At 44.7% G+C, this 11281-nt stretch overlaps 1 protein-coding gene across 1 annotated transcript in view; it reads right to left on the bottom strand.

Moving 5' to 3' along the window:
* FCGR2B (Fc fragment of IgG receptor IIb) overlaps nt 1-10754 on the bottom strand; it is a 16442-nt gene extending 5688 nt beyond the window's left edge. Inside the window, exons 1-4 of the mRNA XM_023510791.1 lie at nt 10717-10754; nt 9522-9676; nt 2687-2707; nt 1334-1588 (exon numbers count right to left, since the gene is read on the bottom strand). Coding sequence (XP_023366559.1) covers nt 1334-1588; nt 2687-2707; nt 9522-9676; nt 10717-10721 — 436 coding nt within the window. The 5' untranslated portion in view covers nt 10722-10754. The remainder of the gene's footprint in view (nt 1-1333; nt 1589-2686; nt 2708-9521; nt 9677-10716) is intronic.
* Between the last annotated feature and the right edge of the window lie 527 nt (nt 10755-11281).

Here is an 11281-nt window from a genome sequence, read left to right on the forward strand (position 1 = left end):
CCCAGGAGTTGGAGGTTGCTGTGAGCTGTAATGCCACGGCACTCTACCCAGGGGGATAGCTTGAGGCTCTGTCTCAAAAAAAAAAAAAAAGAAAGAAAATCATTAACCTATAACAATGTTATGTGATGAAAACTACTTGATAAATTTACTTGAGAAATGTCAGTAATTTAGACCTTTGCTCCAGCAGGGTCTTTGTCTGAAGACAGCAGTGTCACAGCCATCTCATTAGCTTGCCATATGCTTTTGAGGACAATTTGGGCATCAGGTGAGGAGCGTGGACTAAATGAAGAATAACAGTGACAATATTCATCGTGGTCCCATTGCAGCTTTTATTTATGGAGAGCCCACTTTTGCCAAGAGCTTCATAAAATTATCAACCTGTTCAGTAAACACTTTTTTTTTTGTTTGTTTTGAGACAGTCACGCTTTTGTCACCCTCAGTAGAATGTCGTGGCATCATAGCTCACAGTAACCTCAGAGTCCTGGGCTCAAGCGATTCTCTTTCACAGCCTCTTGTGGGACTACAGGCATCTGCTACAATGCCTGGCTATTTTTAGAGATGAGGTCTTGCCCTGGCTCATGCTGGTCTTGAACCCATGAGCTCAGGCAATCCACCCACCTTGGCCTCCCAAGTGCTAGGATTACAGGTGTGAGCCACCGCACCCAGCCTTTCAGTAAACACTTATTATTAAGCTCTGTTTTATCTAAGGTGCTGGAAATACGAAGATGGACAAGACACAGCTTTCTCCTCAAGTTTGCCTATGGTCTGGTGGGAGAGAAAGAAAAAAGCAGCCAACACCATGAGAACATGGAGAAAGGGCAGAGAAGGCCGGAAGGGGAGCAGAGAAATGCTGAATCTCATCAGAACCCTGTATTGGAGGTATTATATCCTCACTCAGCAGATGGGGAGACTGAGACTCGAGGGTTAAAGGAATTTATCATGTTTATAGAACTAACAATCTCCAGGGCTGGGATTCAATTGTGGTCTGTTGTGCTTTTCAACTTTGTCATAAAAATGGAAGGGACTTTTATGGAGTAGGGATTTTTTTCTGCTTCTCTTTGATTTTCTGCCTGTTTGTGGCCTCCTAATCATTTGCTCAATCAGAACTGAGGCAAAAACAACCATTAATACGTACACAGTAATTTCTTAGGAATTTCCACTCCCACCAAACACACTAAGCAAAGTGGGGTGGGTGAAATAGGAAATGAGTGGAAGCTCACAGCAATGCCTTTGGTAAACAAGCCACCCCCCTTTCCTGCAAACCTCTGCAGTGTAAGCTAATTTCATCTCTCTTGGTCCTCCCAGAAGCTCCCCAGGGCCTTCTTCCACTGACCGGAAAACACGTCCAAATGCACAGGGTCGCTGAGGCTGGTCTGGCCCGTCTGGCACCTATACTCCCCGCTGTCATTTTGCATGGCCTTAAACCTGTAGCTGGGCTGGGCCTGGGTGGGAAGGGAGCTCCCATTGTAGAACCACTGGGTGCGGTAGTCCCCGGGGGCGTGGGCCCCCCAGCACGTCAGAGTCACCAAATCCTCCTGGAGCACGTTGATCCACGGGGGCTCAAGTTTCACCACAGCCTTCGGGAGGACTGTTGAGGGGTATAGAGAGGGGGCAGCATGAAGAAAAGGAACCCTAAGCACTTGAGCAGGCCCTGAATCTCAGACAAAGAAACACTTGTGGACCTACTAGGTGGCGAGAGGGCATAGCCAGGCCCCAAATGGCTCTGCTACAGAAGAAAATTCCTCTGGCTCACACCCCACCAGGGTCCCAGAGAACTGGGAGCTCTCAGAGAGCAGCTGATCCTGTGAGGGGGAGACAAGGGAAACACCCTAGGAGTATGTGGAGTTCAGTGAGAGCTATCCTGGCTGGCTTTATCTCTCTCTCCATATATACTCTTTGGGGACTCACTGTTCTTCCCTATAAGCGGAGGCATTTGGACATGAGTGGAGAAACTTAGCAGGGCTGGCTGAAGAAAAGTGAGCGCTTGTGGTGGGGATGTCTGGTATAGAGTCAGGCTTCAGGTTTCTGCTCTGACCGAAAGTCATTCTCTGTCCCTTACAAAGGACACCTGTCCACCAGGCCACTTGAAGCCATATACGGAAGTACAGAGGAGCCTCTGTGGCCTCAGGAGGACAAAGAGAAAGGGAGAAAAGCTGGAGGGCCAGTCTTGAGTGTGCAGATACAGGAGTGCCTGGCAAAGCCCCCTCCACCGAGCTGCAGCAAGAGGCATGGAGAGACCCCTCTGCCAGGGAACAGGCCTTGAAGGCTTGAGATACATGCACAGTGGGGGAGGCATCAGCACATGGGGACAACCTAAGCAGATCATGTCATTTTCCATGTGCCTGAATTTTATCTGGAGAGTGGAAGCTCTCAATTTTATTTGGAGAGTTGACGGTGGTTAAAAGAGAGAACAGAGTTTTCGTTTTCTGTGACAATGCTGGTGACCAGAACCAGAAGAGGTGGAGCGCCCATGTACCCTGGCTGCTCCTCACCTGCCTCCAAGGGAGGAGGGGATGGAACAAGAAGAGAGGGAGGGCAGGGCATCTTCTGGGAGCCAAGAACCTTTTCTGATTCTGATCTGATCCTGGGCTCAGTTGCTGGTGCATTCTGAGCACCTCTAGAGAGGGCCCCGGGAAAGAAGAAGTGGGCATCTAGGGGAAGGAGAGGATGTGGGTGGACTACTCACCAGATGTCCTGGCCACAGGAGCTGTAAGACAGAAAGCAAAGATCAGCCCAGAGCTAAGCCTCCACCCTGAGACATGCACACCCTGGCCTGAGCGCCCCTCACCTGCAGCACAGCCCTTGCCCCACGTCCCCTGGGACTGCCTAGAAGTGGTGCACTCTCAAAGGGCTGGGACTCCTTCCCCAGGAACAGAAGGAAATGAGATAAAACTATATACTACTCTCTTCCATGTGTTTTGTTACACTTTGCCTCGGCTTACTACTTTTGATTGATTAAAATTAAAATACCTCTGGAAAGAGGTCCCTGTTGGGTTTAATAGATGTTTTATACTTTGATGTCAATGATTTTTCCAGACTCTATCCTGATAGCAAGATTTGTTCTTTTTCATGTTGACTGGTGAGGAACAAAAACACAAACCCCCACCCCCTAAAAAGATTTGTTCTTTTGTGGAGAAAGAGGTAGAGATTATCCAAGTAATCAGTGATTCACTGTAGAATAATAGAAAATACATAATACACAGGAGCAAAATAGTGTCACCTTGACATACAGCCTGTTGGATGTTTTCTATGGAAGCATATACATACACTGTTTACATGCAAACATAAGTGGTAAATGAGGATATATTATAAATACTGTTCTCTGACCTGATTTTTCTAAGCAAGTCAAGGTCTAGTAGAGTTAGTCTATTTCTAGATTGCATTTTGAATGACTGCTCTATCTCCTACTATTTGACTCTTCCATGATTTATATTGCCTGACATTTAGGTCTGCTGGTGTTTTGCTACTCGAAACATGTGATAGGGGAAGGGAGAGATGGCGAAAGGATGCTAGATCTGTGGGAAAGAATGTAAGTCCTTGCCTTCACTGAAGGGAATGATCTAATTGTGAAGATAAGCACACCACACGTGTGATCTAATGTAAAAGAGATATTCTTAATGCCATCAAAGGAATGTAAAAAAATGCTATGAAGGTTCAGAGGAGGAAAAGATCCTAGGCTCTGTATTTGGCAGGCTTTGGGGTTGGAAAGGGTAGAAATCCTGTGGAGAAGAAGGCATTCCTCATGGATTGATAGGATTTTCACGGACAGAGAAAGGAGAGGGTATTTCATGGGAAGGAGAGGCCAGTACTTGTCAACATTCTCAACAAAATTCAGCCCAACTTCTGCTTGATTGCTGGTCTCTGCTCAAGCAGCTCTAATAATGAGGGACAAAGCTGAAAAGGAAGGTAGAAACCATACCCTGAGGGCTTTTAATGCCAGGTGATGTGACAGTGGGTGAGAGCACATATCAAGCTGAATGATGTATCACTGCTAAATGATCTTGCACAAATGACTTTTCTCTGCTTCAGTTTCTTTGCTTGGAAGTTGGGATAATGACAACAGTACCTAATTCATACAGTTGTTAAAAAAAAAAAAAAAAGATTAAATGAGATAGTCCAGATAAGGGATTTAGCAAGCTACCTGATACAGGGTAAGTTTTAAATAAATGTAAGCTAACTTTTAAAAAGTTTACTGTTTGGTTTAGTAGACAGTGGGAAATGGCTTCGAATTTTCAAATTGGAGCTGAAAGTGCCATGTCAGATTGGAACAGGGGAATTACCATGAAGATAAAGAAATAAAGAGACTATTGCAATGATCCAGAATAGGTAGCTGACTTACCCAACATCTGGCCTCTTCGTTCCTTGACCTATTCACCTCCGGTGAACTTTCTTTGGAGATGAACTTCTTTCTTAGACACACATGTTATACCTAACACTTCATTCATCATCAGAACCTATACCAACACTAAATCACAAAACCAAACAACCCATGCTTCAATTACAACCTCCTCTTCTACCATTTCATCAGCTCAAGTACAGCCCCCATAATCACGTTGACCTCATCAAGAACCCAGGCATTGGCTCTGTGCCCATAGCTCAGTGGGCGCTGGCCACATACACCAGAGCCAGTGGTTTCAAACCTGGCCCAGGCCTGCTAAAAACAACAATGACAACTACCACAAAAAAATAACTGGGCATTGTAGTAGGTGCCTGTAGTCCCAGCTACTTGGAAGGCTGAGGCAAGAGAATCGCTTAAGCCCAAGAGTTGCTGTGAGCTGTGATGCCATGGCTGTACCAACGGTGACATAGTGAGATTATGTCTCAAAAAAAAAAGAACCCAGGCACCCACCTCATCACTGTCTGTCCTTCAGCCTAAGCATGCCCAACTTGGATTCAATAATGTATCATTATCATCACCTCTTTGCAAATACCCTCAACTCCCTTGCTATTCTCCATCTCTACCAAATGCACCTATGTTCTCTATGTCTTTACTTGTTCAGCTGTGTGTTACTAAAATTAACACATAAGCGGGCACATTGTTGAGCCAGTAAATTTCTGATCACCACATTCCAAAAGACACTGAAATGCCATTCTCAATGAATTTGCTGAGCTACTCTTACTGGTGACACTCATCTTTTCCTCATTCTCTAGACTTTTCCATACCATCCTCTCTACCTCCACTCCCCTCTCTCTTTTATTTTATTATTATTATTATTATTTTGAAAAAGAGCCTCACTCTGTTACCCTAGGTAGAGTGCCATGGAATCATGGCTCACAGCAACCTCAAACCCTGGGGCTTGAGCAGTCCTCCTGCCTCAGCCTCCCCAGTAGCACCCAACACACACACCTGACTAATATTTTCTATTTTTAGGAGACACAAGGTGTCACTCATGCTCAGGCTGGTCTCAAACTCCTGAGCTCAAGCAATCCACCCACCTTGGCTTCTCAGGGTGCTGGAATTACAGACATGAGCCACAGTGCCTGGCCCTTTCTCTCTTTTAGCTGATGCCTTTTCTCATACTTCATAGAGAAACAGTTAGACAGATCTCACATCTTTCCCCAATGATATTAATTAACCTATCTTCATCTCTATCTTCTTTCTTGCTTTTCATTGGGGAAAGTATCTCTCCTCCTATCTGCAGTCAGTCTCTGTATGTGTGCCCTGATCCCATTCCCTTTCATCCTCTCACAATTTCCTACTCTGTTATTTCTTGTCTCTTCTGCATCATTAATTTCTCTCTCTCAGCTGGACTGATGTAAATATATTCCAGGGTCCTCCATGTAAAAAAAAACCTGTCCCTTGACTCCACATATAATTTTAACTACTCCATTTCTCTGGTCCCTTTCATAACTAAATTTCTCCATTTGTCTCCTACACAGGCTGTCGTCATTTATTCTGCTTCCATTCAATAATTCTCCACAATTTGGATTCTGTCATCAGCAATCCACTAAAACTTTTCTTGTCAATCACCAATGACCCCAACACGTTCTATGAAACAAACATCACCCTGATGCCAAAACCAGGAAAAGATCCAACTAAAAAGGAGAATTTCAGACCAATTTCACCAGTGAATATAGATGCAAACATTCTCAATAAAATCCTAGCCAATAGACTATAGCTACACATTAAAAAAATCATTCATCACAATCAAGTAGGTTTCATCTCAGGGATGCAAGGCCGGTTTAACATACACAAGTCCATAAACATCATTCATCATATTGACAGAAGCAAAAACAAAGACCATGTGATCCTCTCAATAGATGCAGAAAAATCATTCAATAAAATTCAACATCCTTTTCTAATTAGAACGTTTAAGAATTTAGGCATAGGTGGCACATTCCTTAATCTGATCAAAGCCATCTACGACAAAGTTACAGCTAATTTATACTGAATGGAGTAAAACTGAAAGCTTTTCCACTTAGAGCTAGAACCAGAAAAGGCTGTCCTCTATCACCACTATTCAACATACTGCTAGAAGTTCTACCAGGCAAGAGAAGGAAATAAAGGGCATCCAAATGGGCACAGAGGAGGTCAAACTCTGGTTCTTTGCTGACAATATGATCTTATACTTAGAGAACCCCAAAGATTCAACCAGAAAACTCCCAGAAGTGATCAAAAATACAGCAATGTTGAGTGGCTCCTGTGGCTCAGTGGGTAGGGCGCCAGCCCCATATACCTTGGGTGGTGGGTTTGAACCTGGCCCCAGCCAAACTGCAACAACAACAACAAAAATAAATAAAAAATAAAAGGGCAGGGCCAGTGGCTCAGTGAATAAGGCATCAGCCCCATATACCAAGGATGGCAGGTTTGAACCCAACCTCAGCCAAATTGCAACAACAGCAACAAAAATACAGCAATGTCAGAGGATATAAAATCAATGTCCACAAATCAGTAGCCTTTGTATATGCCAATAATGGCCAAGATAAGAAGCTAATCAAAGACACAATTCCCTTTATAGTAGCTTAAAAAAAGAAATACCTAGGAATATACATAACAAAAGAGGTGAAGGACCTCTACAAAGAAATTATGAAACCCTAAGAAAAGAAACTGCAGAAGATATTAACAAATGGAAGAACATATCTTGCTCATGGCTGGGAAGAATCAACATTGTGAAAATGTGAAAAGCAATCTACAGATTCAATGCAATCCCCACTAAAATACCATCATTGTACTTTCAAGATTTGGAAAAACATATTTCTTCATTTTGCATGGAACCAAAAGAAACCCCACATAGCCAAGGCAATTCTTAGTAATAAGAACAAAGCTGGAGGTATTACCCTATCAGCCTTTCAGCTATACTACAAGGCCATAGTGATCAAAACAGCATGGTATTTGGCACAAAAATAGAGACATTGAGTATGTGAGATTGGCAAGGGGGACAGTATAGTGGAGTATGAGTAAAAAAGAAGAGGAAGAGAACACAAGAAATAGATAAGGAGGGGAGAGAGAAGTCAGGAGAAGTCGTGAATCATTTATTTGTACCACATGCAACAAATAGTGGTGAATGCTAAATACCTTCCCTCTCAATGTACTCGTTGGGTGGGAGACCAAGACCTTGTACTTCAGATCAGGAAAGCTGTGTGTTGTGCTCTCTGCATGTCCTCAAACTGTGCCTGCCCATAGAGTTTATACAAAGTTTAAGCAAGGCAGTTTGGAGAACCAGCAGGAGTGAAGCTGTTGGAAACGGGAAGTGCATGGTGCATCTTTCCTAACTGTAGAAGATTCATTTAGGGTGCAAAGGGGAGCTCGGTCAGTAGGGTAGAATCGGAGCTTTTGCAGTAGGCTGTGGAGCAGCATGGAAGTCAGTGACTCTGCCAGAACTGTCCCTGAGCTTCTGTGGCCTCAGCATACAGCAAGGATGCGGGGAAGGGGAGATAGAAGCAATCAAGTTCTGATCAGAGGGTGCTGTAAAAGCTGAGTTTTCAAGTGATGAAGACCTAAATGTGGAGGGTGTGATAAGAATGGAAAAGATGGGGGCAGTGCCTGTGGCTCAATGAGTAGGGTGCTGGCCCCATATACCAAGGGTGGCGGGTTTGAACCCAGCCCTGGCCAAACTGCAAAAAAGAAATAGCTGGGCGTTGTGGCCGGCACCTGTAGTCCCAGCTACTTGGGAGGCTGAGGCAAGAGAATCACCTAAGCCCAAGAGCTGGAGGTTGCTGTGAGCTGTGACGCCACAGCACTCTACCAAGGGCAACAAAGTGAGACTCTGTCGCTTAAAGAAAAAAAAAGAATGGAAAAGATGGAGCGGATCCTTTGTGACTTATTAGCAAAAGGTAGATGTAAAAAAATACCAAAGGTCTCTCCTGAGAGTCTTGCCCAGATGATGGCCTCTTGGTAGCACTATTGGCAGAGACTGGCAGAGAGCACTATTGGCAGCTGTAGTTGCACAATCGGTTAGTGTGTATGCTATTTTAAATTGCACACGAACTTTATGGCTATCATGTATTAGCAGGGACAGCAGAGACTATCGCCTCTCTAGGGGAAGAATGAGGTAGGTAGTTCAGTACTCTCTATGTTTTAGTCTACGTTGATCCATTCCATCCCATTTATGGGGGATGCTCTCTCTTCCTTACTCCTGCCTCCTGTAGCCAACATCATTTAGCACTGAGGGCTGGGGGCTATCAGAGCTGACCAGAGTTCACTACTCATCATAGCATGTGACTTGGGGGAGTGGCCATATGCTGTCTCTGGGACGTGTGGGGGAAGCCCAGGAATTGAGCTTACAGAGGTGGTGCAGGCAGTAGATCTACCCTACCTGCCTCCCTAGATTCTTCCAACCATCCAATACCATTAATCACCATCCTCTGGCCCACAGCTGAGAAGACAGTCAGAAAAATAGTCCCCCATCTTGGCCTTGATCAGAGCCAGGAACCTACCCTCATGGCCCTATGAAAGGAGGGATGTGTGATTTCTCTGGTTCCACAATTGATAATTCCAGAATTACCCAGTTTTGTATGTGTTCAAAGCTCCCTTTCCCCAGATAACACAGACCTACTTTGTGCTCCTGCCCAGGGGCCCCTCCTTACACATAAAGAGAATATATATCTGTTGCATGAAGTGGTTTTAGAAGCCCAGAGAATGGCCACTGCCAACACTCCCCGAAGTATGTCTTACAGCTTCCTCCCTACCCCTTATCTAAGACAGCATGAGCACCTTGCCTAAGATTTGGTCCCACGGTAAAACACAAATTTCGAAAGAGGAAAACCCTCTGGCCACTCATTTGTCATTCAAATGTAGGTTACTAGATGTTCCTCAGAGCAGGTTTTGATGTGGGGAATGGCAAAGCATCAAGTGCCTGGGTGTCCAGTGAAATTTGGTAAAAACACTTAAGAAACTCCAATGCCTGCCAATCTTAGGGCTTTTCAAGGCCAGCAGAGTTGTTAGAGTTTGATCTTCACCAGCCTGCCATCACCCTCCTGGTCTCCCTGACACGCTTCCTTGCCACCCCTCATCCTTGCCCAAGGTCAGCCCCAACCAAGGTATTTCTCCTTCTCCCTCCTTCCTGGGGACTTTGACTCACCCAGGAATAGCACAGCTGTCCACAGGAACATATGGCCCAAAGGCTGGAAGGGCTTGCAGTCAGCCCAGCCTCTGTCCATGGCAGGGAGGAGTAGGAATGAGGGGATTTGCATCAGCCTCTGGAGTGAGCTGGCACCACACAACATCAGGCACAGGCTTCTCTCGAAGTTTGGCAAATTCCACCCCAGAGAACAGAGAAAATCTAGAGTCCAAAAGAGGAAGTGAAAAAGAAATGTTCTGTTTTATCTAGACTCCTCCCCTTCCACCCTCTTTCCTCTCAACTGTCCCTCCCAAAAGATTCAGGGCTTCCAAGAACAAATCTGGCTCAGTCCATGTTTAGATACATGGAAATTTTAGAAACTGAGACACAACTCCCTATATATTCCTCTGGAGCCACAGCTGGCCTGAACCTCTAAGAGAGGGAAATGGTCACCTGAACTCAGCTTAGAACCTCCTATTTCAGTCTCTGTCCTCCTTAGAACAGAATGTAGAGGACAGTGCACGGGCCATTGGTCTTCCAGTACTTCAATCTGGACACCAAAGGACTGGGATCTGGACTCCTGAAATTGAGCACAGGGGCTCAAGGACACACGTCCCCATTTGTTTTTTTCTGGTATCATAATCCCTTGACTAACTTTTGGATTGTGGAATGAGGACAAGGAAGTATGCCAATGTGGCAATAAAAGACCACACTCTTCCTCCTTATTTGCCTCTCTCATTCATTCTTTTTCATTCATTCACTTAATAAAAATCTCAATACCTATCTATTGAGCATGAATATGTGCTGGGATTCTTTATCCTTGTCATTTTTGTCCCCTAGTTCCTTTCCTGTCACTATTCTCACAGCTCTGGCATAGTGAAGGAGCATGGGGTTTGGAGCTGTCTTTAGTATAGGTTTGACTGCCAGATAGCTTCTCAGAGCTTCAGGTTTCAAATCTATAACAATAAAGATTATCATTCCTGCTATTCAAGCAGAGTTTCTCAACCTCAGCACTACTGACATTTGGGGACAAATGATTCTTGTTGTGAGGACCTGCCCCGTGCCTTGTAGGGTGTGTAACAGCTGCCCTGGCTTTTACCCATGAGATGCCAGGGCACCTCCCAGTTGTGAAAACAAAAAGTTTCCAGACATTGGCGACCACTGCACTCTAGGTCTTTAGAAGATGGAATATGAGGGTTGGCAAAGTGCTCGTTACCTCATGGGTGCCCAGTGAATGCTGGTTTCCTGGCTTACTTTCCGTCATCATCTTCATCACCATTTGTTCACCATTTGTTCATTTGTTCAGGGATGTTCAACATCCCTGAAATATGAATTGCTCTGGGATCCCTCTAGGAAGGCAGCTGTAATACCCAAGGAAGTGACATTGTAAAACCTTGTTCTCACACTCTCTAGTCTTCTGAAGCCTGGAACAGCCCCACCCACTCTGCTGGCTCCATCATATGCCCACAATCTACCTCCAGTCCTTACCTGAATTTTTTTTCTTTTATTTTCCTTTCTTCCTTGTCTGATTTTTAATTGAGAAAATTTTTTTACCTATAATGAGACACCTATATCATTAGAAACAAAAGGACAGAAAAATGTTCCAAATCTCTGTAAGTTGACCATCCCAGGAATTGCAATAAACTGATTAATACACAGAGGAGGTCAACATGAAGAACTAGGGCTACATACTGATATGCACACATGGTGCCTGTCTGATCTATGAAAATTAGGTCAGCTTAAAGAGGTGGCAATGTAGGGAGGTGGTCAGCGGTGGAGAT

Source organism: Otolemur garnettii, unplaced genomic scaffold, assembly GCF_000181295.1.
Source record: "Otolemur garnettii isolate 467f Iridium unplaced genomic scaffold, OtoGar3 scaffold00016, whole genome shotgun sequence".
NCBI lineage: Eukaryota > Metazoa > Chordata > Mammalia > Primates > Galagidae > Otolemur > Otolemur garnettii.